This window comes from Hippocampus zosterae, chromosome 10, assembly GCF_025434085.1.
Source record: "Hippocampus zosterae strain Florida chromosome 10, ASM2543408v3, whole genome shotgun sequence".
Classification (NCBI taxonomy): Eukaryota; Metazoa; Chordata; class Actinopteri; order Syngnathiformes; family Syngnathidae; genus Hippocampus; species Hippocampus zosterae.
The window spans coordinates 23,911,570-23,939,210 of NC_067460.1; the positions used below are offsets into that span (position 1 = coordinate 23,911,570).

A 27,641-nucleotide genomic window follows, 5' to 3' on the forward strand; every position below is an offset into this window, starting at 1 on the left:
ATTGGCGGCCATACTGAATTTATGTTAGCGTCAGAGTGTAAAATGTGATCCAATGCGTATACGAGGAGCACCGCATGTCCTGGCGCAGCCATCGATGAAAACACGGAAAGCTCATCGTCATGCCGTCATCGCGTCGGTGGAAGCGGCAAAGGTCCATTTTCTGATGTGAAGCGGCGGGGATACAACTGGCAAAGGACGGATGCCGTATTTCATTTTCCATCTCTCAGAGTCCATAAAAGCCGCCCACTTGGAAGCGGAATTTGGCTGGCTGCGGAGGCACCGGAGGTTTACGCAGCCTTGGAAGTGGGTTTTAGGAGTCACTTAGGCACTCGCCACTCACGACTCACAAGAACTTTTATCAGTATAAAATAAAATTGAAACCTAACTTAAAAGCCTAACCCATCCTTCCATCCATTTTTTGATCCGCTTCTCCTCAGGAGACTCGCGCGGGGTGCCAGAGCCTATCCCAGCTGTCATCGGGCAGTAGGCCGGGGACACCCTGAACTGGTTGCCAGCTAATGGCATGACACACGTAGACGAAAGACCATTCATGCCCGCAATCACACCTCGGGACAATTTCGAGAGTTCCATAAACCTGCCGTGCATGTTTTTGGGATGCGGGTGGGAACCGGAGCACCCGGAGAAAACCCACGGCAGGCACGGGGAGAACATGCAAACCCCACATAGGAAGGCCGGGGCCGGAATCAAACCCTGCACTTTTGCACTGTGAGGCGGACGTGCTAACCAGTCGCCCACTGTGGCGCCTGTAATTCAATTTGAATTTGAAACCCCTAACCCTAATTTATAAATTCAACCCAGTCTCAAAATCTGAATTTCAAAGCCCAACCCCGTCTTAAAACCCTAATTTGAAATATAACTGCAAACCCCAACATCACTTTTAAAACCATAAACCGTTCTTAAAACCCAAATTTCCATCCATCCATCCATCATCTACCGCTTATCCGGGGCCGGGTCGCGGGGGCAACAGCTTTAGCAGGGAAGCCCAGACTTCCCTCTCCCTAGCCACTTCTTCCAGCTCTCCCCGGGGGATCCCGAGTCGTTCCCAGGCAAGCTGGGTGACATAGTCTCTCCAGCGTGTCCTGGGTCTTCCTCGGGGTCTCCTCCCGGTGGGACATGACCGGAACACCTCACCGGGGAGGCGCTCAGGAGGCATCCGAATCAGATGCCCAGGCCACCTCATCTGACTCCTCTCGAACCCAAATTTGTTCAGGTAAATTTAAACCTGCTTTGAATCTACCCCAAAACGTGTCTTCACATCGGCAACGGGATTTAAAAAAAAACACAAATGTCAAACCTACTTCAAAATCCAAATTTGCGCGCATGACCCCGGCAAAACGTCTGGCCAGATTTTTTTCTTTCCGCATGGACAAGAGGGACTTTTACAGCATTCTTGTGTGACACGTGTGTTGTTGAGCGTGAAAATCGCAGCCTTGAGCAAAAAACACGCGAGGAAGAATTCTTTCCATTCGCGCGCGATGTGTCGGGACAAGCGGCACCTTGGCGTCGGGATTTACGTCAAAAAACAAATCGTGACAAATCGCTCTGCTTTCCTATGCCCCAAAGTCGGCAAGTTGTTTGGCCCGAGTCCAGACAAGCGTTGTCATATGAACACGTGTACGATGGCCGCCTGCCATTTTTCCGTCTTTCAACACATAACCCCGCCGTCAAATCGCTCATGGCTCATAAACTGACTTTATTTATACTGACCCGTCACCAGTCATTTGATAAATTGATAAACATACAGTACGTGTACAGCCAGTTGAACAATTCACCCCACATTTATTGTTCCCACTTGTCTTTTTATATCTATTTTGGGCGATTTTACACTTGACAAATTGCTCTCCCCAAAATCTGTTCCCGCTAAGGTTGCCACCCATCCATCCATCCATCCATCCATCATCTACCGCTTATCCGGGGCCGGGTCGCGGGGGCAACAGCTTTAGCAGGGAAGCCCACACTTCCCTCTCCCTAGCTACTTCTTCCAGCTCTCCCCGGGGGATCCCGAGGCGTTCCCAGGCCAGCTGGGTGACAGTCTCTCCAGCGTGTCCTGGGTCTTCCTCGGGGTCTCCTCCCGGTGGGACATGCCCGGAACACCTCACCAGGGAGGCGCTCAGGAGGCATCCGAATCAGATGCCCAAGCCACCTCATCAGGCTCCTCTCGATGTGGAGAAGCGGCTCAACTCTGAGCCCCTCCCGGATGACCGAGCTTCTCACCTTATCTCTAAGGGAGAGCCCGGACACCCTGCGGGTTGCCACCTGTGCCGTAAAATACGCAATTGTCCTTTAATCGGGAATTAAATGCTGCAATAGGGGACGCAGTTTGTTGCGTCTTTTTCTAATTGTCCCAACGTGCGTGACAAGACTGTACAGCAGGCATGTCCAAAGTCCGGCCCGGGGGCCAAATCCGGCCCGCGGTCGAATTTCATCCGGCCCTCGGCCCCTGTCAGAAAATCAGTGCCATCTGGCCCGCAGTTTGGGCACAATGGAACACGTGTTGCATTGACTGAGGTCTCGTCGACTGGTGAGTGATGCTTCATAGAGTACTGCTTCCCTCTAGTGGCTAAATGAGTAATAGCATTCACTAAATGAGTAATAGCATTTAGACACTAGAGGGCATCACTCACGAGTTAACAAGACATCACTCCGTGTTTATATTGACTGATATGTCATATTTCAAATTCCTGTTTCAAATGAACCAAAAGAAATTCTTAAGATTGTTGAAGTTAAAATAAAAATGGAAATGTGAAACAGACTGGCTTACTAAAATTTGTTGAACAATATTGTTGTTCAATGTAAAGAATGTCAGCCAAGGTCGGCCCCCCGACATTTTACCACATAAAATCTGGCCCCCTTGGCAAAAAGTTTGGACACCTCTGAACCTTAGAACGTATGACTGTGACTATTTTTACATTATCTGTCTTCATGTCCGACGTTGCCATTCAAATCTCGGTTCCTCAAGAGTTCCAAGAGCGCCACACCAATGCTATTCGTTAGCCTATCTACAGCATTTGTTTGTTAGCACTGAGCTAAGCCTTGAAAGTCAAACGCCCCCAAAAGTGAGGAAATTTTGGAACTGAGCGATAAAGCTTGTGCAAAAACAAAGTTGATGCTGGGGCGCATCTCACTTTACGACAAACAGACATGAGTTTAGTGCGGCTGGCGTGCGTTCGCGCGGAAGGTCGCGCTGGCGTACGCTGGAGGGAATCTTACAACGTTTGGACATCTCACACGCATTTCTTGAGCAGCCCGTGTGCTTCATATTAGTCGCCTTTTTTCCCCCCGTGTCGTTAGCATAGCAGCGCGCAGGCGTCGCAGCGTGCATGGGGGACAAAGTGTTTTTCCAGACAGGAGAGCCTCATTTCATCTGGGGAATTAGCCGGCAAGCTGCGTGACTCCGCTCATAAATCACACGAGAGACAGAGACAGCTTTACTGACCGGACGCTGATCATAAAAAAAGCTCCTATCTCTTGGTCGACCGTTTTTTCACCCAAGTTTTCATCGTCATAATCCAAGAGAACATAGACGTATGTTCATTTTAGTTTCTTTTTGTATTGATAATTCATGAAAGGAGGCGGTCCGGTAGTCCAGTGGTTAGCGCGTCGGCTTCACAGTGCAGAGGTACCGGGTTCGATTCCAGCTCCGGCCTCCCTGTGTGGAGTTTGCATGTTCTCTCCGGGCCTGCGTGGCTTTTCTCCGGGTGCTACGGTTTCCTCCCACGTTCCAAAATTAGGCTTGGCAGGCTGATTGAACACTCTAAAAATTGTCCCTAGGTGTGAGTGTGAGCGTGGATGGTTGTTCGTCTCTGTGTGCCCTGTGATTGGCTGGCAACCAATTCAGGGTGTCCCCCGCCTAATGCCCGAAGACGGCTGGGATGGGCTCCAGCACCCCCCGCGACCCTAGTGAGGGTCAAGCGGTTCGGAAAATGGATGGATGGATAAGCCAGATGAGGTGGCTTGGGCATCTGATTCGGATGCCTCCTGAGCGCCTCCCCGGTGAGGTGTTCCGGGCATGTCCCACCGGGAGGAGACCCCGAGGAAGACCCAGGACACGCTGGAGAGACTATGTCACCCAGCTTGCCTGGGAACGACTCGGGATCCCCCGGGGAGAGCTGGAAGAAGTAGCTAGGGAGAGGGAAGTCTGGGCTTCCCTGCTAAAGCTGTTGCCCCCGCGACCCGGCCCCGGATAAGCGGTAGAAGATGGATGGATGGATGGATGGATAATTCATGATAGGTTGATGCATCCAGCAGGCATGAGTGAGATTTATCGTTGAGTTTTGGTTGCGCTGTCATTTAGAACGTCTTTACATCCTAACAGTAAGCCAGAACACGATGGCCCAAACTGCAATTTGTTTTGATTTACTGATACCACCCCCCCCCCCCCCCACAGAAAGCAGAAATAATCTTCCAGGGTCAAACTTTGGCCATCGTGAACTTTTACTATAGAAGTGTAAAGTTTTAAAGCGGATATGGACAAATGGGAAAGTAACTTTTAAAGGGCTCCATAGGCATGGAATTTGGGTCTCCGGAATGAGAATACAAAACCGAGTGCTGCATAATTTTTTGTCAGATGACTGTCAAAAAAAAAAAAGTGTCTTGAAACAAGCCATGGAATAAATTTGCAAACGTGGGAAGTAAAGTCTGAGGACAAAGTTGGAGTCGACAAAGGAAAATGCTGCCCGTGCGCCCAAGAGCACCGTGAAATCACATGACTCCTGTTGTGCAAGAGACACGCGTGAGTGTGTGAAAGTATTTTCAGTACATGAAAGGGGACACTTTCACCTCTCTCTCTTTTCAACGTCCATGTTGAATTATGATATAAAGATATTGTTACGTTTTTGATGCACGGGACACGGCGTAGAGCAAACGGAGCAAATATAAGGGCTGCAGGTGAATTATAATTGTACAAACAGGTAATTCCACCAAATATTCCCTGAATTAATCAAGTAATTGGATAAAAATTGAAAAATTATTTTTAAAAATGATTCCGGCAGAATATAAATATCTGAAACAATTCCATTGTATTTGACCTGCAGTCTAACAAGAGTTGATACAAACTCGAATTTTTCCATTGAGAGTTGGAATTAGAAAACAAGTAATTAAAAGGCAAAGAAATGATAAAATACTGACGGACTGCTCTTAATCACAAATACTTTTTTTTTTTACTGCTGGGATTCACCGCCCACAATATTCATCATCAATAACAGCATGGCCATTGCACATAAACCTAATAGCTTCCATTCATAATTCTGGAAATATACAGGAGTAATAAATTACGTTTGTTGTAGGGTGGGGGAGGGGGTGGGGCAAGCAGACGTTACATTTCCTCTTAATTCCACGTACAGTATTTCAGTATTTGCATTGAAACGGAGATTTAACGCCCCCTTGTGACCTTGATCGGCATTACTAATTTTGTTTGCGGTAACTGAGAAACAGCTATTTTTAAATGCACGACGTGCAATTTAGCACAATATTTTGTCAGCACAAATTTTGAAATAAATAATATTTCTTTATTTATTGAAAAACTTTGTCAACTGCAGGCAATTGTCGTTTTCAGTCCAGGTAGCAGGATATCGCCGATATTACCTCAGCTTTTTTCCCCTGAAAGTCACACGGAATGTTAAAAAAAAGTGATAACCTCGCCTTTTGTAACAGTAAACACACCTTATTAACGTATTTGTGACATATAATTTGCGTTGTCGCCCTTGACGTGACAAAAGGGTAATTTCGTTCGTTTAATGTCAGCGTTTCCTTTTATTCCTCCAATTTCTATACAGTAAATTAAATGAGTATTGATAATACCCGGCTGTCGATGGTCGAGTAATTACCCCCGCCCGGCTCCAAAAACATTTAATTCACTCAATGTTCCGTTTCCAATCACGAACGTTCCTTTATTGCCATCTTGTGATGAAATCTAGAAAACGGCATTGGTTTTGAATTGTCAAAATAGCGACATTGTCACTAAAAGTCCGTGAGCTTCTGGTGAGCAAACTTCAAATTAAAAGGTGCGCGCGTTGTTTCTCGTTGATTTGACTACACCGGCCAACATTGGTCATAATATTCTACGTCACGTCTTGATACTATATAAATGAAATTCCGCAATGCAGAATTAAAAAGCGATAATAAACACACTTGATTTCAGTGACACGGCGATGCTGCTTCCGGTATGAAAGAAAATAAATTCGAAACGACCGCTGTCGCTACTCGCTCTAAAGTTGTCTCGACGGCTCTTGACTGCGTTCTTGTTGCGTCAGGGTCCAAATTTATGCAAGCGAACACCTCAGGGAGTGATATTTGCCGAGCACACAATAACACTTTGAAAGGTTAGCCGCCGAGTTCACCGACCGGCTGCGACGTTGGGAGGTAAGTTAACACCGTTACGACCTAACGGGGAGCTAATGCTAACTAACTGAGAACAGAACAGAGCTGTCGGCTAATCCCACGTAGTTCAAAGTCCTGAAGTCGCGCAGACGAATGGCCACTCAAACATTATATTTTAAGATTAGAACAACTGCTATGTGCAGAGAAGCGAATGTGAGACGAATAGTCTGAAAGGTTTGGGGTGGGTGCGTCATATATCCAATAAAATATACTGTAGCACTCTGCCAATGAAATAGCTCTTGTTTGATAGTTGTTTTGCATGCACGACAAAAAAAAAAGTAACTACACGACACTGCCAAATATTTCCAGTGTCATAGCTGTTTTATATTTAAAAAAAATGCTGTCACTGGTACCTGCGTCCTAACCCAATTATTTAATAAGTGTCTTATTTCACAGGACATGGAGAAGGAGAAAGAAGATGCATTCGACCACGCCAGGCTTGAGGTAATCAAAGACAGCTACAACAGAGGCTTCGAGTGTATCAGCAAAGCGCTGACGGCCGACGAAGCCCGAAACAACCATCAGGCCCTGGAGCTTTACAGAAAGGGGCGCAAGCACCTCCTTAGGGGCATCAGCGTGCCTTCGCAGGGGGCCGAGTGCGTGGGCAACTCCTGGGACTCGGCCCGGGAGATGCAGCGGAAGATGCAGGAGACCCTGGACAACATCACCACGCGCCTTGCCGCGCTGGAGACCGCCGCGGGCGCCGAACGAGCCATCTACCCGCAACTTCCTGCCGAAAATGAGCAAGTTAAAAGCCTGCCCGGCGGCGGTGCACCCGCATGCGGCGCCGTGGCTCTCGGGGACCAGCCGCCGGCGTACTCCCCCCAAGCGGCCGATGGCCACCTGTCCATCTCGTACGGTACCGAATCGGGCGAGCTGTCGCTGGTTGGCGACGACTTCTACGGTCAGGCGTCCAGCGCTGCGTCGTCACCGCAGAGCATGGGTGAGGATGCAGAGGAACTGCTGTGCATCCCGCAAGGGGTGCAGATATTCTTTGTGACGCCAGAGGGGGATGTCAGCGCGCCCTCGTACCCGGGCTACCTGCGGCTGATCAAGTTCACCAATGACTGCCCCGGGAGGCCACCAGCGTTTCTCCAGGTAATTTTGATGTTGGGGAGCATCAAATGTAGGGCACAGTGCACCATACATTTATCTTAACGACAGCCATTTCTATGGAGCCTGAATCGAACCTTTTGTGTTCGTTACTGACGCCATTTTAAGATAAGATAAGATATCCTTTATTCGTCCCACACTGGGGAAATTTACAGCCTCCAGCAGCAAGAATGTGGGTAAAAATAAGAAAGAACAAACAAACACCATTCAATTAAGTGCAATATGAACACAAATGGATAAATCGCAGTACTATTTACAATTTTCCTTCACATCATTTAATTATTATTATTATTATTATGATTGTTATTTTTTATTCGTCAGCCTGACAGCAGTCGGTAGGAACGAGCGTCGGAATCTCTCCTTCCTGCAGCGCGGGTGTAACGGTCTCTGGCTGAAGGAGCTACCAAGTGCTGTCAGGGCGGGCTGGAGCGGGTGGGAGGGACTGGCCATCGTAGCTTTTAGCTTAGTTAGCATCCTTCTGTTGCCCACACCTCCTCCAGAGTGTCAAGGGAGCAAGCCAGGACAGAACTGGCCTTCCTGACCAGTCGCTCCAGTCTCTTTCTGTCCCGGGCCGAGATGCTGCCTGACCAGGAGACAATGCCATAATGGATGGCCGAGGCCACCACAGAGTTATAGAACGTCTTAAGGAGTGACCCCTGAACCCCAAAAGACCTCAGTTTCCTGAGTAGGAAGAGTCGGGACTCTGTCCTTTCCTAATCAGGGTGTCCGTGTTTGTAGACCAGTCCAGTTTGTCGTTGAGAAGAACACCAAGGTACTTGTAGGAGGTCACCCTTTCTATGTCCATACCCTGGATGTTCATCGGTGCTGGTGAGGACTTTTTCCTGCAGAAATCCACAACCAACTCCTTAGTTTTCCTCGGGTTGATCTGGAGGATCGGGTGGATCAGGAATTTTCGCACTGAAACGAATTTTCGGCCATGTGTCATTAATGTGTGCATGCGCTTAGTGTTGACTCTTGTGTTTTTTTTAAGTCATGTGAGCTCTCTCTCCCAATGATATAATTAAGTCACTTAATAAATCAGGACTTCGGACTTTGAAGCAACAGACTCTGCAACGTTGCGCAGCCCCCCCTTCTGTCAAGCACAAAAAGTCATGAGGCGGATAATTGACTCTTCAAGGGGGGAATTTCCCAGGTACCCTTTGGCGGCAGATGACATCAACGTGGCGAGTCACATGAGTGAAAGTTGTGAGCAATACGCATGCGCGTTGCCATGTCCACATAATCCTGTTAGACATGCGGCAGTCCAAAGAGGGGAGGGACGGTCTCCTCTTCGTATCCGTCCTCCACGTAAACCCAATCGAGCTTCCTAAACTGTGGCCGCTTGACCTCTCTCTCTCAATTTGTCCCCTAACCCAATAGTTTCATCAGCATCCTCCTGGGTTAAAAAAGTAACGGCTGTTTTGACACCGGAAGGAGTAGAAAGTGCAGATGCAGTATGTCTGAAAAGCTCTCAGAAAAAAAACAAAAAAACGTACTTCTGTAAATAGACTTTGTGTCTTCGCACGACGACAATTAACAGATCCTCCTCCCCCTGGCAGGTGTGCGACTGGCTGTACCCGCTCATGGCGGCAAACTCGCCGGCCCTGCTGTGCAACACCGGCGTGTTCATGTTCCCCGACGTGATGGCGCCGGGACATTTTGTGGGCGTGGTCCTATCGTCGGAGCTGCCCGCCGCCGACCGAGAGCGGTTTCGGGATCTGCTGGCTCAGATGACGGACCTCAGAGTGCAGGTAGTCTCTTGCGGTGTTTTTTTTTTTTTTTTTTCAAAGTGGGACGCCCGCAATGCCACGCAAATAGTTTTGTAAAGTTTGCCAAATGTAAAATTGTGACAGGGCGGCCCGGTAGTCCAGTGGTTAGCACGTCGGCTTCACAGTGCAGAGGTACCGGGTTCGATTCCAGCTCCGGCCTACCTGTGTGGAGTTTGCATGTTCTCCCTGGGCTTGCGTGGGTTTTCTCCGGGTGCTCCGGTTTCCTCCCACATTCCAAAAACATGCGTGGCAGGCTGATTGAACACTCTAAATTGTCCCTAGGTGTGAGCGCGGATGGTTGTTTGTTTCTGTGTGCCCTGCGATTGGCTGGCAACCGATTCAGGGTGTCCCCCGCCTACTGCCCAGAGACGGCTGGGATGGGCTCCAGCACCCCCCGTGACCCTAGTGAGGATCAAGCGGTACGGAAGATGAATGAATGAATGAATGAATGAATAAATTGTGACAGACGATTATTTTAACACAACAAAAGTGAATTTATTGACAAAGTAACTGTTGTGTATAAAATATATCTTCACAAAAAGCCTTGTTTCCTGATACACCCCCCCCCCCCCCCCTCCCCAAATTTGTTACTCAGCAGCCTTTTTGACAGTTTCATTTGAGGAACACCAGCCTTGCTCGCTCTTGCCTCAGCACGGTCGGGATTTGAGCATTAAAACGGCGCTAATGCTCTTATCAGCTGCTATCGGAGCCTCGGCCGCCACACAAGGTCACTTTAGATGTGACGCTTCTTGCCCATGGAACTCATCGTGCGTCGCCAACTTGGCACTTTTCCCTTTTGTTAAGTTGCAGATTTGAGGCTTTCGAGTCAAAGAGAAGCTTTTTTTTTTTTTTTTTTACTGGTAAACAATCGCAGTTTTGTGACCGCGTCATGAACGGGCGCCATTATTAAGGCAGCGTTGCAAGCAGACTAGCATCGAGCCGTCTTGAGGGTTTTGCTGCGCCATGTGTTTGTTCCATCAGGACGCGGACGAAGCCGTCGAGCCTGTGAATCTCGGCAACCGAGTGTCCATCTCGACTCCCGCGAAGGAGCCGCCGAGCGAGGAGGCAACGGCGGCGGCGGCGGCGGTGGAGGAGGATGACAAGAATTTGCCCGAGTGGAGCGAGAAGGTGGCCAGCGGCATTCTGACAGGTGAGATGGCCACAGAACGACCAATGCTTCCAATCCGAATTGGGCATCGGGGCATGTGGCTCAACGTTTGTGACGACTTCTCACGTAGGCGCATCGTGGCTGAGCTGGGGGCTGGTCAAAGGAGCCGAGTTCACGGGCAAGGCCATTCACAAGGGGGCGTCCAAACTGCGAGAGCACATCACGCCGGAGGACAAGCCGGCGCACGTTAGCCCCGCCGTCACCAAAGGCCTCCACGTCGCCAAGCAGGCCACGGGAGGCGCCGTCAAAGTCAGCCAGTTCCTTGGTGAGCGCGGCCGCGTCATCGGCGTGTTTCTGCGTTATATATATATATTTTTCTTTTTTGGGGTGTGGGGGGTGGCGATTGACCGACTGTCGTGTCACTGCAGTGGACGGCGTGTGCGCCGTGGCCAGCTGCGTGGGCCGGGAGTTGGCGCCGCACGTCAAGAAGCACGGGGGCAAGCTCATTCCCGAGTCCATGCGCAAAGACAAAGACGGGCGCTCCAACATCGACGGGGCCATGGTGGTGGCCGCCAGCGGAGTGCAAGGTCGCGCCGTGCCCGCCCACGCGGCGTCATTTGAAAGCCGCCGCGCACTGTTGGGGAGGGATTCCGGTGATCAAACCCAATTTTGGTTTTCCAGGATTCGCCACCATGTGGACAGGCTTGGAAGTGGCGGCCAAGAACATCACGACGAGCGTGGCCTCCGAGACGGTCACCACAGTCAAACACAAGTAGGTCACTTCCTTTTTTTTCCCAATCTTGTCCCATCATGCTTGCTGTGACATGACCGTGAGTGCGTGCGGCGTGTGTTTTGTGCCGCGCCCCCCCCCCCCCCCCCACTTCCCCTCTCCAATTTGCTTTACAGATTTAGGGGTCTTCAAAATCTCCTAGCCCCACCTAACGGCAACATGTGATCACTTTCTCCATTAAAAACGCAATTAAAGCCTTGACTAACGACGAGCATGACGCCGGCTGGCCTTTCTACGATTCCAAATCACTTTTTTCCCTCTTTGTGGAAAATCCGTCCTAATTAAATGTTCTTCTCAAAGCCTTGGCAAAAATCCTTTTTCTCCTTCTTAAAAAAAATCTTTCATTTGACACAATGATAGCCGAGATTAGTACGTTTGTGAAAATAAAGGGCTAAAGAAATGGAGGGTTTTATTTCCTTTAGAATATTTAATTCCTTATTCAGGCACTTAGGAGATGTGAGCTTTTTGCTTAATTTATTCCCATTCTGTTGCTAGATTGTTAGCTTTTAAGCACATTTTCATCCCCGTACTGAATACGACAAATATGTTTACCTTCAACGAGGTAATTTATCATAGTGAACGATACATTATATAGACTTGGAAGAAGAGCTGCATTTTCAAAAAAAAAAAAAAAAAAAAAATCTACATTTAAGACGGTTTGGCACCTTTACACAAAAAGTGCCCCAAGGCTCAAGAAGAAAAAAAAAAATTTCACTCTTTTCAAAAACCTCGCCAAAATGACCTCATTTTGAGGGGGCGGTCAAGTATCATGCAGATGAAGTACTGCACACCTCACCGCGCGACCTGCGGAGTTTGCCAAATGCGTCTGTCATTAGCGTGACAACAAGCGGCAGAGCTTCAAAGCCCACAACGTGTGCCAACTGACAGAATTCAAAAGTCAGCAAGTCCTAATCAATTTCCCCAATCACTCTCAGCATGGCACCTTTGCATATTAATTCCTGTCTGTGTCCCGCCTTTCACCCCCACCTTGCCCACCCCGTCAAAAGGTACGGCGCGGTGGCCGGGCAGGCCACAGATAACGCCGTCAACTCAGCCATCAACGTGGGCGTGGCCGCCTTCAACATCGACAACCTCGGAGTCAAAGCGGTGGCGAAGCGGACGGGTAAGCACACGGCGCAGGCCATCCTGGAGGACTACAAGCTTCAGGACCAAGCGGGCGCGCTGAACCAAGTGGAGAAATCCAGCAAATAACCCCCCCCCCCCCCCCCACCCCCGACCACCGTCACCAACTCTCTTGCCTTATAATTCTAGACTCATTGAAATGTGTGCTTCGCAAGTATGCGGTTTAGATTTACAAGACTACTAATTGCTTTCAGAACTAAAATGACTTTGATGTAGAGATTTTATTTTGTGAAATAAATATATGTGTAATATATTGTATAATTTTATATGATACGAAGTAAAGGCACAGACTTGACATTGCTTTTCGTCGCACCACATTCATCTTAGCATAGCATCACAGATGAAGTTTTTTTTTTCCTTTTCCTAATCCGGTTTGTACACTTTCACTGTTTTGTTTGTTTTTGAAGTTACACCATTAATCACTGCCTAAAATGACTGAATGTCCATAACGTTTTGAAGCAATCAAAAATTCATTTCAAACCAAAGATGAAAACTTGTATTCATCCTCTGTCAATATTAATGTTTAAAGTGCATAGCGAGTTATTCCAAATTGAAATATTTTGTATGATGTCGTAATTTGAAGTGTACATGTTGCATATGTTTGTATAACTGTCCCAAACGTGTGACTTAACTGTAATGCTGCAACTACTGTATTCCTCTATGCATACAATGCTGTCCTCAAGAAAGGCAGAAAACCTCTTGAAATCACAACATTGTTCGTTCACTTTGCCTCTCCAGCTATTTATTTATTTTTTTGATGCAACAAGAATAACCTTTTCCCTAGCTGTGAGGTTAAGTGGATTGGGCCTTTCCCAGCTAAATGTGCAATGAAATAAAAACATCAATATTTTAATGACTAAAACTGGATTTTTGTGTCTATTTATTTCACGCCCAACTTTCTTTTAGGAGAATGAACACAACAGATATTCAAACACCGGGGTTTCTTGAACTGTTAGCCTTTCAGGGCTAAGATTAGCTGTGTTGTTGTTTGGCTTGTTAGCCAATAGTTGGCTAGTGACCAGAGGAGTAGCGCTACCTTCATTTCAAACTTAAACCTCAACAGTCTAACTTTTTAGACAAAAGGAAACCAAAAATCATTTTAACTTGCACAAAGCTTGATACAGCCTTTCTCTGTGCTGTGTTAGCCTAGCATAGCGCAAGAGATGATCACATATTTGGTACAGAGAGCTTGGTATTCACCCGAATTAATCTACCTGCTAATCGTTATCAAGATGCAAATATTTGACAAAAGTGCAGTATCACAGCACACAACTGATTGAACAAGAACAAAATAATGTTAAGGGCTACTTGAGCAAATCTAGTATTTCCGGTGACTAGCGAACCTCTCAGGTTTATAAACGTTACTGCGCATGCGCGCTTCGCCCTAAACGGGCGCAGGTCCGGCGATCGCCACTGCAGTGCAATAGCCGAAGAGGAGGGAGGAAGAAAAATGACGATGAGGAGTTGGTAGCAGGTGGAAGAGGGGGATGGAGCTCGGGGGGGGGCACCGGCACCAGCACTGCCTCCTCCTCCTCCGAGCGAGCGAGCACAGGGCAGCCGGGCGTGCACACGCAGCAACAAAGGGAGCCTCGCTGCGTCTGTGACATCAAATGAATGCATCGAAAGGCAACGTTCAACCTGTTCTTTCTTGACACCCTTCTGCTCACATCTCGAAGGTAGGACGAAACCTATCCAATTCATTTCCGTTGGTTTATCTTGTCTTTTTTTCCCTACCTTGTAAGAAATCTAATTGCCATGTTGCTTTTATGGTCTTTGCATATCCTGCATAGTTTGTGCATTGTTATTATACATTTAAAAAAACGGTGAAACGTCCTGATCGTGGAAGGTGTCACAACAAGCAGCATGGGATGGGTGTGACTTGCTCCTTCTTGTGTGTCCTAGCAGCTGCATGGTTCGAGGGGGGGGCTTCTGACGTTCCAACGCGAGCGGATTTGTGCGGATTTCCCCAAATACACAATTTAAAACAAGCTCCCAAATGTCTTCAGAACATGCCCGACATGCTTTTAGCAGCCAATTACAGTACATTTGTCACCTTATTATATAGGCCTTGCTGAAATGAGCCTGTTTTGAGGGGGTGGCGCTGTTTTATGAAAATGGGAATGGGGGGAAAAAAGCCAGCGAACAAAAGAGTTTCACGGTTGTCTAATTTCACATTTGGCAGGTGGACAGGTACCCCAGGGACCCAACTGCTGGGTAGTTCAAAATCTGTTATCCGTAATACGGTTTTTTATATGGGTGGGTTAGGGCGAGCCACTTACTTTGATGCACTTTCACTCATTTATTGAACGGTACAAGTAGCTTCACACACAATTGGAAAACACGAGCAAGGAGTGTGACAAAAAATGTGGTTGATGCAAGGGGGACAGCACTCATTAGGCCACACCCCCTTTATGGGCACTACCCAACCTGTGTGTGTGTGTGTGTGTGTGTTTGGCTTGATTATGGTACAACTTCGGAAAAACAGTTTATTATTGAAGACTCTCATTAATTATATACAACTAGCTGGTTCGCCGCCCTCCGGCCGGCTCATCAGCTAGTTCCTGCGGAAGGCTGGTAAGGTGGGCCTTGGGCCCACAAAAGTGTTGTTGCTTGGTTCAACTTTTTGTTCATCTTCATTGCTTATCGCGAAAATAAAGAGATGTTTAACTCTACTAAATAACTAACAATTTCATTGCAATGCTTGTGGGTAGACAACATTTTTTTCGCTAAGATGCCCGCGCGATCGTAGTGAGCCACTGCCTGAGCGGCGCAGTGGCGGCGCGGTGAAGTAGGTACGTTTTGAAAAGGGACAGACGGAAGGACAGACCGCGTGCGGGACGACGCGCAATATATATATATAAAATAATAATATAGATGTTCATTTTCTTTTTTTTTTCTATTGATTCAATTTTTTCAATGGGTGGGTGGGGGTGGGGGATTAACACATACATATGTTCAGTATATATAGCAATACTCAGCTATGAGCTTTGTCATGGAAATAATGAAGGTCACAAGTCAAGTTGCCACCATAAGTTCCCTTTTTGCTGTATGTTTTTTTTTTGGAGGGCGCAAAAGCAGCGTCAAACATGGAGCTAGAGCACTTTGACGAGCGGGACAAGGCGCAGCGGTACGCCCGCCGGGGCTCCAGGGGCAACGGACTCCCCAGCCCCACTCACAGCGCCCACTGCAGTCTGTACCGAACCCGGACGCTGCAGGCTCTGAGCTCGGAGAAGAAGGCCAAGAAGGTTCGCTTCTACCGCAACGGGGACCGTTACTTCCAAGGGATCGTGTACGCCATTTCTCAGGACAGGTTCCGCTCGTTGGACGCACTCCTGGCCGATCTCACGCGAGCGCTCTCCGACAACGTCAACCTGCCGCAGGGGGTTCGCACCATTTACTCCGTCGATGGCACGACGAGGATCACGAGCATGGAGCAATTGGACGAAGGTGCGCTGTTGTCTAAAATTGACGTCAAATTGCCCTCGGGCTCGCATTATTTTGATGATCCAACGCATGTCCGCATACTTTTAACAGGCGAAAGCTACGTCTGTGCCTCCTTCGAGCCGTACAAGAAGGTGGACTACATCAAGAACGTCAACCCCAACTGGTCCGCCGGCGCCAGGACGGCCGTGGCGTCCCCCCGCGACCCGCCCTCCCTTGGCAGCGGCAGGGCCGGCTCGCCGGAGACCCGCGAGAGCAAGGACTTCATCAAGCCCAAGCTGGTCACCATCGTCCGCAGCGGCGTCAAGCCCCGCAAGGCCGTGCGCGTTCTGCTCAACAAGAAGACGGCGCACTCCTTCGAGCAGGTCATGACCGACATCACCGACGCCATTAAGCTGGACAGCGGCACCGTCAAAAGGCTCTTCACGGTGGACGGGAAGGCCGTATGTACCCTCTTGCTCTTTTTCTACTCTAGAGTTTCTCATCTAGTTTTTGGGTGAGCTCTGACCCATGCGGACCAATATTTTTATTTATTATTTGGCAGGAAAAAAAAAATCTGATAAGCGATCGACCAATGAATATTTAAAAAAAAAATGTATCATGACTAAAATAAGATATTTATTGGTACCGGACAACAATACAGGTATGAATTGTTGGTACAACATTTGACTGCAAAGTTGATATTGAAAAGCCATTGGGAATGGGAAATTCGATTTCCGGCCTCGACTTAATGTACTTCTATGGAAAGGAAGTGAGACGACACACAGCAGCAGATGATCGATCCTATTTAGTGATTTGGCTCTCATGTTCTCTCGATCAATGGAAAGAAAAACAGACAGATAGCTCGCGAGCTAGCTTGATGGCGAGATACACTGGGAAAACAGTGTGTGTTGAATTTACTCTGTTTTATCGTGTCGAGTGGCTGCAAGCAACAGAAACCTCTGGATTCAGATACATTTTGACTAAAATAAATGTGTCTGCTTCCAGATAATTTTTCTTATCCATGATAAGGATATGTGTTATTGTTAGATCATGAGAGTGCAGTTGTTTTACAAAAAAAAAAAACATTTATTCAGTGAAATTACGCAAAACAATTGTAATTGTGCAACATTTGTAACTCTTTTTCAGTAACTTGAACATGACACTTTTTGATTTTAACTTCCCATCAATACAATACAATACAATACATGCTGATTTATATAGCGCTTTCACAACAGCGGCAGCTGTAACAAAGCGCTTTACAAAACAGTTAACATAAAGTAAAATAATAAACACAACACATAACATAAAACACGGACAGTCGTGCAGTCCTAACCACTTTTCCGTCACACGCTTTGTTGTTTGAAGCAGTTTGCGATGAAAGAGGAGAGAATCAAAGAATCAAAGAGAATCAATATGCCACCATGTCTTTCTATGCCAGTAATTATACAACTTAACTCACTTTTTTTTGCCGTCCTCCCCCCAAAAATCCAAGTGAAAATGTTTCAGTGCTTTTTTTTCCTTGTTGAGGTGGAGATGTGAAGCACAAATGACAGTTGAACATCAATAAGATAGGGTCTGTACCTGAATTTCTTGACCTTCTTTTTTTGCTCCGGACATAATTAGCGCTGCAGAGTCCACCGAGCACTCTTGAACGAATCCTCCTCCGAAAATGGCTTCGTGTTTTTCGCGATGTTGTGGGCTATCACAAAGCGGGTCCTGGTTGCTCCTTCCCTGGTCGCGCGTCGCTTGGTAAAATCGCCGTGTTATTTGAAAAGCTGCGCTCTCCCGCCATCAGTCCAATGTCGCCATTTTCCTGTCACGGCGAATCACGTCATCGTCTTTCAAGATGGCGACCGGCTCACCACAAACTAAACACACGGGTTTACCCCCTGGCTTGGGTCAATAAATATTTAAAAGTCCGTATTTTCTTGAAACCGAGGCAGTCAGCGCCCACCTTTATTTTTATTATTTTATGACATGGGCGAACATTTTGAAGGGTGACCATGACAGTGAATTGTTTCTAATCACGCTGTCTCTGCCAGAGTGCTTGTACGTAAATGACGCGCGCACACCGTAAGCAGGTTTCAAAGTAAAAGTACTGCTGTTTTTGTCCACGCAATGTGCCAAAATGTGAAAGTAGATTTTATTTTCTTAATTCCAATCCACTTTTCACAAGCCAGAAAGAGCCAGGCCTAAACCCAACACACAGTATCAAAGTTTTTGAAATTACTGATGCTTTTATTTTCTTAATTCCAAGAAAATTTTCGTGGATTAGTAAAAGCAGCATTTGACCCGGATGTGGACAGACATTATAGCTTGCGAGCTAGCTCGCTCGATGATTGATACTCTGAAAAAAGTGTTGAATTTACTCAGGTTTACATTGTCAAGTGGCTGCACTAAATAGAATCGCCTGGATTTAGATCCATTTTGACTTAAAAAAATATGTCTGCTTCCAGGTGAGTTTATTCCGCGCAACCACTTGACAAAATTGACTTTTTTTTCTCAGTGTCGACGGGCAGACAGTCCTCAGCTCCCGAACTAAGCTCGTTCCTGCCGTCCCTGCTCTCGTCACAAATATCTGATGACTTTCACTGCCCCTCTCCTCCTGTCCAATGGTGTCTATGGTTTCCATGGAAATGTGATTTACCGAGCCGGTTGCTAAGGAACTGCTGCAGAGCGGTGCAGCAGGCAGAGATGTCAGTGGAGCAGCCTGCTCGAGAGGCTTCTGGGATGCGGCGGCACCGAGATGGAGCGCATGGCACCTCGTCCCACAACTGTGTCCCGCTTGAGAGCTTTTCCACTCGTATTTCCGGGTGGCAATAGCCAGAATGTTTCTCAAATGGCACCACTAGGAAAGGAACTCGACTGTGTCATCGCAACCTGAGTGATTGGGGACGTGTATTCCCAATTTATTTTCTTTCGGTACGCTTTGGAGCCATCAGATGGAGTCCGCGATATTGGGGGTGCGGTCAGACTCTTTCATGTAACTAAAGAGATGTAACTATCCATGACTGACTTTGGTCTGGAGGGGGGCGGGGGGATTTGGTTGGTCTGTGGCCTCCCACTCACCGCAGTACTGTAATGGATCTACGACTGCTGGGCCTGCTCATGTGTGGAGCAGATAGGTTGAAAATTCAGTCTGACAACGCGCCCGGGAATCTTCTTTTCGAGACAGATGACAATTTTGATCAGAAGAGTGGGAAAGTGCTCCCCTGTTGTTGATTTTGCGGTGGAGTCGTGTAACCGGGGCACCGGTGATTGTGCTGCTTTTGATTGATTTCCAGCGGGCCTGCTGGCTCAGTGACACAGCAGCCCCATCAGGCCTCCCTGCCCCCACCCCGATATCCGCACCCCTCCCTCATCCAACACTCTCATTGTTGTGGAGCAGGAGCGTCCTGTACGAGTATTGACCGAGCGACTGGCTTTTAATCAGCCGGTTGGGCCGAATGATGGCCGGATGGATGGAGTTTGCGTGTCAAGAGGAGGACGTCGTCAATTTGACGGAAAGACTAAGCAGCCGGTGGATTTTTCCGCAGCTTTATCGAGAACAGTTTGTCAGCCGGTGCTAGCAAGGTGACCGTTTGCTATTTGGCAACGCTTTGCATTTGTTCTCACACTAATTGCAGTCCTTATCCAGCAACATCTATATTTAGTTCTTCAAACCAAAAAAAAAAAATCTGATTGTCCCCAGCAGAAGGGAAGCTATTTTCGAGCACTGCCTCGATTTTCGGCTGCAAGATGCTGACGGTGAATATCAAATACGCAGTTTCTGGACTCTTATGCAAGGCCAATTTAAAGAATGAACGTTTTTGCCACATTTTTTTGTTTCTAGTGTTCATGCCTTGGCCATCTGGGGGCAGTAGAATGCAGGCGTGCATATGCTGTATGTGGAGAATGCCTCAATGCAGTTGTTATTGGAGTCGGTTTTTGCAGAGGATAAAGAATATATGCTGTTGAGCGTTATGATATTATCAATCTACATCCCTTGCTTAAGACATTATGACTTGGCCACTTAGATGCTGCTTTGTTAGGCTGTCTGTGGTGTTTCCTATTAAGGCAGGGATTAAAATGTGGGATAGGGTTTCAAAGCAGGGTGTTTCAGGGTGGGGTTCGGGTTTCAAAGTAGAGTGGTGCTTTAAAAGTAGCATTGGGCTTTTCAAAATAAGGGTAAGGTTGAAGGGTAGTGTTCAAAAGCAAGCTTTCAAAGTAGGGTTAGGGTTTCCAAGTTGGGTTTTTAAGTAGGGTATGGGTTTCAAAGTAGGGTTCGCTTCCTTTCTAGGACCACATTGGCCTCAAATGTCGGGGCGCACACGGTAACTGGACTTATGAAGCAAATATTTCCACTCATTTTGTGCTGAAATGTGAAGGGCAAGTTTGTCAACAACAATTGTTCAATAACAGTAGTAGAAAAAGAACTGCTCATTTCTTTCTTGAGACAAATTCTGTCTCCACCACCCCCCCCCCCCCCCCCCACCGACCCCCCACCTCATTGCGATGGTCCTTTTCCTCAGCTCACCTGAAGAGAAGCGGTCAGAGGAGGAGGTTTTGATTTTTAGCGCTCTGCTCTCTGGCCTGAAGAGCCGTGCCCTTCTCATCACTTTTTTCCTCAATGCCCCCCAACCCCCCACCCCCAGTCTCCTTGACAACAGCCATCCTTGCAGCTCCCCTCCCGCTGGGACTTGGGACATGTTTTGGAGGAATGGCGGACGCAAACGGGGGTCCATCAGAGTGGTCAGGCGTGTCTGCTCAAACCGATTGGGCCCGATGCTCTTTGTTCGACCATTTTGCCTGGACCGAGTCGCAAAAAGAAAAAAAAAACATGTCCAAGGCAACGCTTTGAATAATATTTGCGCTTGTTCCAGCCAGGATGACATCAAGCACGAACTGCTTGAGTTAAGCTGGCAGCGGGGCTCTCGCAGTAAAAGGAAATGGGCCTCAGTTAAGTGTATCAATATCGGCTTTTAGGGAGAAGGCCGAGACTCCATCATCGTCTTTTGATTTATTTATGACCGCTGAGTTGGCTTCATTCTGATGAGAGCACCGACTGCATCCACTAAGACATTTGTTTACCTATTCGCAAGCTTTCGTGATTTCGGTGAGGCATGCTCCAAGGTTGGAACTGCCATTTTTATGCAGGCTCCCTCTTGTGGCACACAAAAGAATCACCGCCTAATGTAATTTGCTTGGACATCCATCCATCCATTTTCCGAACCGCTTGATCCTCACTAGGGTCGCGGGGGGTGCTGGAGCCTATTCCAGCCGTCTTCGGGCAGTAGGCGGGGGACACCCTGAATCAGTTGCCAGCCAATCGCAGGGTACACAGAGACGAACAACCATCCACGAAGTTGAAATTTTGGTCCAGATTTTAGCAATCATGGTAGAAGTTGATTGATTCATTCATTCATCTTCCAAGCCGCTTGATCCTCACTAGGGTTGCGGGGGGTGCTGGAGCCTATCCCAGCTGACTTCGGGCAGTAGGCGGGGGACACCCTGAATCGGTTGCCAGCCAATCGCAGGGCACACAGAAACGAACAACCATTCGCACTCACATTCACACCTTGGGACAATTTAGAGCGTCCAATCAGCCTGCCACGCATGTTTTTGGAATGTGGGAGGAAACCGGAGCACCCGGAGAAAACCCACGCAGGCCCGGGGAGAACATGCAAACTCCACACAGGGAGGTCGGAGCTGGAATCGAACCCGGTAGCTCTGCACTGTGAAGCCTATTTGAATTTCATTGGCGTTGCATTTTTTTTTTCAAACATAACCAATGGCTGTAAAAAAATAAACAAATAAATAAAAACGTCATGATCATGTTTTGCAGGTCGCGTGCCTTCAGGACTTTTTTGGCGATGATGACATCTTCTTTGCTTGCGGGCCTGAAAAGTATCGCTACCAGGATGACTTCAGTTTGGACGAAAGTGGTAAGTGAAAAAAAAAAAAAATGCCGACTGGGTAGCTCCAGATTTGGAGCAGGTTGGGTTCCACTTTCCCACTGACTTGTTTCTCTCCCTCTCCAGAATGCAGAGTGGCCAAGTCGTGCTCGTACGGTCGTCTTCCCTCAGTGCACGGTCGCTGCTCTCCGAGAAGTGGCGGAATGTCTCGCAGGAGGAGCAAGTCGCCCTCATCTACTGGCTCAGGTGAGGCCACACGAGGGCGCCATTGCACCCAGGACCAAAGGCAATGACACCTCTGCGGTCCTTTTCGCCAGCCAACGGGACCGCGGGGAGTCAGCTCTCCACGCCCCGATCGGGGAAATCTCCTTGCCCCTCCCCCACCAGTCCGGGCAGCTTCAGGAGACGCCAGGTAGGAGGAAAGGAAATTACTTTTTAGTCCTTAAAACACAACCAAGGGAGCAGGTGGAGGTGCGCTTGCAATAATTTTCATTCGAGGTTGAGATAAAACGGTCTGAAAATGACAAACGGACAAATGTCCCCGCAAAACATGAAAAACAGCATAAAGAGTGTGACACAAAATGCCAAAGTAATGTCAATGATGATAATTGTGCTTTTTTTTTGTGGTTGTGTTTAGGGATCCCAGCACAGCTGCTCGTCTCTGTCGTTGGCCTCCACCAAGGTGTGCGGCTCCATGGACGAAGGCGACGCACCCAGCAGCGAAGGTGAGACCGACCGCACCCCACCCTCTTGGAAGACCCGAGCAAGGTCATTTCATTCTGCCAAATCGACACACCCTCCCCCGTCCCCCACTTCCAAATGTCCGCAGCCGAGCCCATGGATGAGACCGCTGTCCCCGCCTCCATCGCTGAGCGCTACAAAGTGGGTCGCACTTTAGGCAGCGGCAACTTTGCTGTGGTGCGGGAGTGTGTGGAAAGATCCACGGCGAGAGAATACGCCCTGAAAATCATCAGCAAGGAGAAATGCCGAGGAAAGGTGCTCTGTTGTCATTCATCCATCCATCCATCCATCCATCCATCATCTACCGCTTATCCGGGGCCAACAGCTTTAGCAGGGAAGCCCAGACTTCCCTCTCCCTAGCTACTTCTTCCAGCTCTCCCCGGGGGATCCCGAGTCGTTCCCAAGCAAGCTGGGTGACGTAGTCTCTCCAGCGCGTCCTGGGTCTTCCTCGGGGTCTCCTCCCGGTGGGACATGACCGGAACACCTCACCGGGGAGGCGCTCAGGAGGCATCCGAATCAGATGCCCAAGCCACCTCATCTGGCTGGGCGGCAGCCAAAGGAGGGGACCCTGGCGGTCCGATCCTCAGCTGCAGAAGCTAGCTCTTGGGACATGGAATGTCACCTCTCTGTTGTCATTCAGTTCATGTTTTTTTGGGGGGGTGGGGGGAGGCTTGCATAATCATAAATCGGCATCTGCAAGTTTAAATATTCAAAGATTTTTATTTTTCAATATTTTTAAATACGATGGTGGTGCACAAGCAGGTATACGGCTATGAAAACAAAAACATGTGCAATACTGAGTTGTATTCTATTCCTTGCCGTGCCGTTTTCAGGAGCACATGATCCAGAGCGAGGTGTCCATCCTTCGACGGGTCAAACATCCCAACATCGTGCTGCTGATTGAAGAGATGGACACCGGCAATGACATTTATCTGGTCATGGAGTTAGTCAAGGTATGTCAAGCATTTAGCAGCCGTCTCCCGCTACCGGTTCCATTTTGAAAGCTATTTTGGAGTCCTACAAGCGTGCTTCCCCACGTGCCTTTGTGCAAAGGGGGGCGACCTATTTGACGCCATCACCTCGTCCAACAAGTACACGGAGCGAGACGCCGGCTGCATGCTGTTCAACTTGGCCAGCGCCGTCAAGTACCTGCACAGCCTCAACATCGTCCACAGGGACATCAAACCCGAAAACCTGCTGGTATGCAAAGGCGCGCCACGGGGGAAGACAATTCTCAAACTGAGAAACGGATGGGTTTTTTTTGGGGGGGGGGGTTGGTAATATTTTGCCATATCATGTAAACATACAAAAAAATAACACTCTAAACCTTTCATTCATTCATTCATTTTCCTAACCGCTTGATCCTCACTAGGGCCGCGGGGGGTGCTGGAGCCTATCCAAGCCGTCTCGGGGCAGTAGGCGGGGGACACCCTGAATCAGTTGCCAGCCAATCGCAGGGCACACAGAAACGAACAACCATCCATGCTCACACTCACACCTAGGGACAATTTAGAGTGTTCAATCAGCCTGCCACGCATGTTTTTGGAATGTGGGAGGAAACCGGAGCACCCGGAGAAAACCCACGCAGGCCCGGGGAGAACATGCAAACTCCACACAGGGAGGCCGGAGCTGGAATCGAACCCGGTACCTCTGCACTGTGAAGCCGACGTGCTAACCACTGGACTACCTGGCCTATACATTCAAATTCACATTTTTAGGGTGGGGGCAACCCATCCCCACAATTTATAGGAAAAACTCACGATTGGCTGGTTTTTTTATGCTCAGGCCAAAACCATGTCTAATAGAAAACTATTGGTACCATCTCGGGGCGAGGACCATGTTGAAATGAGGTGAAGCGCTTCATGCCATAGCCTTGTCTAATAGAGAAAAAGCGCGTTGTTGCCATCTTGTGGCAGCTGTAGACAATTACAAACTTTGGTGTGACGATCAATTACTTTTTGCATCAATGAATTTTTGCTAATCGCAACAGTTAACAAAATTAAATATAGTTATGACCTAAAGTCAGATTATTTTTGAGAACAAAAAAGTTTTTTTTTTCAAAAATAAAAGCATCTTTTCTTGAAGTATTTAAGTGACTTGTTAAAATGTGCCTCATGAAACTTTGATCCTAATATCTTTAAATTATGTGATGAACTTTTTTTTTTCTTTTCCCCAACAAAATACATCTCTGTCCTCGTAAAGATTGCACGCTGTTTTTCTTGTGCGGTGTGTGTGTGTGTGTGTGTGTGTGTGTGTGACGAAGGTTTACCAGCACCACGACGGCAGCAAGTCCCTGAAGCTGGGCGACTTTGGCCTGGCCACCGTTGTCAACGGTTACCTGTACACAGTGTGCGGCACGCCCACCTACGTGGCTCCGGAGATCGTCGCCGAGAAGGGGTGCGTCTGGCCCATTTCGCTTTCTCAAGAAGCAACTTTCGGGGGAAGTTCCTGGAAATTTTGCCACCCGAGTGGAACCTGACGACATTGTGCCGGTGTCCCTAATGGCGTGGCTTGTTTGTGTGTGTTTCACGTTCAATTCCAGGTATGGCCTCAAGGTGGACATTTGGGCTGCGGGTGTGATCACTTACATCCTGCTCTGCGGCTTCCCGCCCTTCAATTGGTGCGTGCTCATAAAATCTGGTCATAAATCTTGCCTTCGTCGAGCTCTGCGTTTATTTTATTTTATTTTATTTTTTTATCGCAGAATCATTGTTAAATTGCGCAATCTGACATTTTTGGAAGGTCTCAGCCCCGCCTTGGAACAGTAGAAATCAAGGTGTCAAACTCGAGGCCCGGGGGCCAGAAGTGGCCCGCCACCTCATTTTATTCGGTCCGCAAAAGCGAAAACAAACATTTCAAATTCCACGATGCTAGCTAAAATCTGTCCCAAAATTTAAAATTCTCATCTGCGATAAATAAGGAGGATAGTGGAAGCAAAACCGTCATGACTGTAACTTAAACTTCTTTATTTAGTTTCAGTCATCACGTCCCTCCAAGGGAAACGGTAATTATAATGTGGCCCCCCCGACAAAAATGAGTTTGACACCCGTGCTGTAGGGGGTGCTACTGCTACGCTATTATGCTCACAAAACAATACAATTCCCAAACGGCCTCCGATTTGATGAATAAAAGAAACGACTCGACTTATTTCACCTGCGCATTTTAGCCGGCCTTCGACCTGTCTCATCTATCGATGATGAAGTCAAATGCGTTGATGTGCTTGCACAGCGGCGGCGAGGACCAGGATGTCCTGTTCCAAGAGATTCTGAAGGCCCGGCTGGACTTCCCGTCACCGCACTGGGACAACGTGTCGGACTCGGCCAAGGTCGGCGGCCACGCCGGCAAACGGAGCTCGTTGGCGGCCGCTCGCTCTTAACGCGTATTCCGCTCTGCAGGCTCTCATCGGCAGCATGCTGCGGGTGGACGTGGACCAAAGGCTGTCGGCCGGCGAGGTGCTGGAGCACCCCTGGGTCAACGTAAGGAGACGGCGAGCGTGTCACCGCTTCCCGCGCACTCAAAACGTCACGCGGCGGAAATGTTTGCTTTGGCAGGAGGACGGCGCAGCCGGGAACCAACGGCAGCTGCCCGTGGCCGTCAGGATCAAGAAAAACTTCAACACGGGACACAAGGGGAGCAGCGCCACGGCCGGCGTCATGGTCATCACGGTGGGTCTGCGCACCCGCGCATCGGCCGCACTTTTATCTGGGGAAAAAAATAGATGATTCTTTGCTTTTTTTTTTTTTTTTTTTTTTTTTTAAATCAAGAAGGGCTTTTTAGGGGGGAAATGGTATGAAGTGGGCGACCCGGTTGTCCAGTGGTTAGCACGTCGGCTTCACAGTGCGGAGGTACCGGGTTCGATTCCAGCTCCGACCTCCCTGTGTGGAGTTTGCATGTTCTCCCCGGGCCTGCGTGGGTTTTCTCCGGGTGCTCCGGTTTCCTCCCACATTCCAAAAACATGCGTGGCAGGCTGATTGAACACTCTAAATTGTCCCTCGGTGTGAGTGTGTGTGCGAATGGTTGTTCGTCTCTGTGTGCCCTGTGATTGGCTGGCAACCAATTCAGGGTGTCCCCCGCCTACTGCCCGAAGACGGCTGGGATAGGCTCCAGCACCCCCCGTGACCCTAGTGAGGATTAAGCGGTTCGGAAAATGGATGGATGGATGTCCAAGCAAATTGCATTAAGTAGTGATTCTTTTGTGTGCCACAAGAGGGCGCCTGCGTAAAAATGGCAGTTCCATCCTTGGAGCATGCCTCACCCTCGTGAGGATCAAGCGGCTCGGAAGATGACTGGTATGAAGTGACAAATGTATTCATGTTATTGAGAGAAAAAGGCCCATTTTCCAAAAGTACTGTAAAAGAAAAAAGGTCGCAGATTTCGACAACAAGGTTGTTTACTGGAAGACCCCCCCCCCCAAAAAAAAAAAATCCCCCACTTTTTCTGGCCAACCGTGTCTGTTTACTCCCTCCGTCAGAACACGCCGCTGGACAAGGAGAAGCAAGTTTTCCGTCAAAGACAACAGCATCCCGACGCCGCGCCGGCGGCGGCCAGCTTCCCGCACGGCGCTCGCTCTTCCGTCTGCGCCGCGTCCGCCCGAGGAGGCTCCAACCCGGCACTGGCGTCGCCCGCCGACTTCACGTCGGAGTCAGACGACTACTCTCCGTCCGGTTCGGCCGACACGGCGCGCTCACCCGTGTCTCCGTTCTAAGCGGGTATCATGGACGCCCGCCGCCTGCTCATGATTTCACTCAACACTTCACAAGCCACGATTGTATTTGAGCATTCAACCGCCTCGTTAGCATCGTTAGCATCATTGAATAGTTCAAAATTTTCAGAAATTACCTTCTTCGCAAACTCACTGGCGCCAATTTTGCTTTCAGGGTCGCGACGTGATTCGGCACCAAATTTTTACCGTTCGACTTCTTCCACATTTGTCAAGTCAAGAGTACTTCTCGAGCACTTTCAAACAGCCATCGCTGCATCCAAAGTGCTGTACATGGAGCCGCCGAACACGCTGGCGCACAAGCGGCCATCTTGATCACAGCATTCAAACACGTTCATGTCATTCATGAAATTTGGGGAATTCGTACACAAGGCAACTCACACTCCCGCCAATCCAAGTCCCGTTCATTTCGAGAGGTCCTTCATCGCAAACAGTGTCAAAAGGGCTTTCTTGATCAAGTCAAACCTCTCCAACTTGTCGGTTCACAGTCCAACCACTGAATTACTTCCAAAGAATTGCAGTTCAGAGTCCGCTCTTCAGT

The 27,641-nt window shown here is 48.5% G+C and overlaps 2 protein-coding genes across 4 annotated transcripts; both read left to right on the plus strand.

Moving 5' to 3' along the window:
- Positions 1–6,052: 6,052 nt before the first annotated feature.
- On the plus strand, positions 6,053–13,184 carry LOC127608935 (spartin-like). Of its 2 annotated transcripts, none has more exons than XM_052078475.1 (8): positions 6,053–6,381; positions 6,781–7,497; positions 9,072–9,263; positions 10,263–10,431; positions 10,520–10,714; positions 10,818–10,976; positions 11,071–11,161; positions 11,296–11,867. In XM_052078475.1, exons 2-8 carry the CDS (start codon positions 6,799–6,801, stop codon positions 11,342–11,344), a joined length of 1,554 nt encoding a protein of 517 aa, XP_051934435.1. In that variant the 5' UTR covers positions 6,053–6,381; positions 6,781–6,798; the 3' UTR covers positions 11,345–11,867. The 2 variants fall into 2 exon arrangements, with proteins under 2 accessions (XP_051934435.1, XP_051934434.1); XM_052078474.1 differs by lacking the exon at positions 11,296–11,867 and adding an exon at positions 12,187–13,184 and having other exon boundaries at positions 6,057–6,381.
- A 531-nt stretch (positions 13,185–13,715) lies between these two features.
- LOC127608915 (serine/threonine-protein kinase DCLK1-like) lies at positions 13,716–27,439 on the plus strand. 2 transcript variants are annotated; one of them, XM_052078435.1, is made up of 16 exons: positions 13,716–13,997; positions 15,385–15,769; positions 15,857–16,206; positions 21,570–21,669; positions 21,766–21,885; positions 21,957–22,051; positions 22,277–22,364; positions 22,469–22,635; positions 23,214–23,333; positions 23,434–23,580; positions 24,644–24,777; positions 24,923–25,000; positions 25,609–25,705; positions 25,776–25,856; positions 25,932–26,045; positions 26,852–27,439. In XM_052078435.1, the coding sequence occupies exons 2-16, from the start codon at positions 15,409–15,411 to the stop codon at positions 27,083–27,085; spliced, it is 2,286 nt and encodes a 761-aa protein (XP_051934395.1). In that variant the 5' UTR covers positions 13,716–13,997; positions 15,385–15,408; the 3' UTR covers positions 27,086–27,439. The 2 variants fall into 2 exon arrangements, with proteins under 2 accessions (XP_051934395.1, XP_051934396.1); XM_052078436.1 differs by lacking the exons at positions 13,716–13,997; positions 15,385–15,769; positions 15,857–16,206 and adding an exon at positions 19,302–19,318 and having other exon boundaries at positions 26,852–27,433.
- Positions 27,440–27,641: the final 202 nt, after the last annotated feature.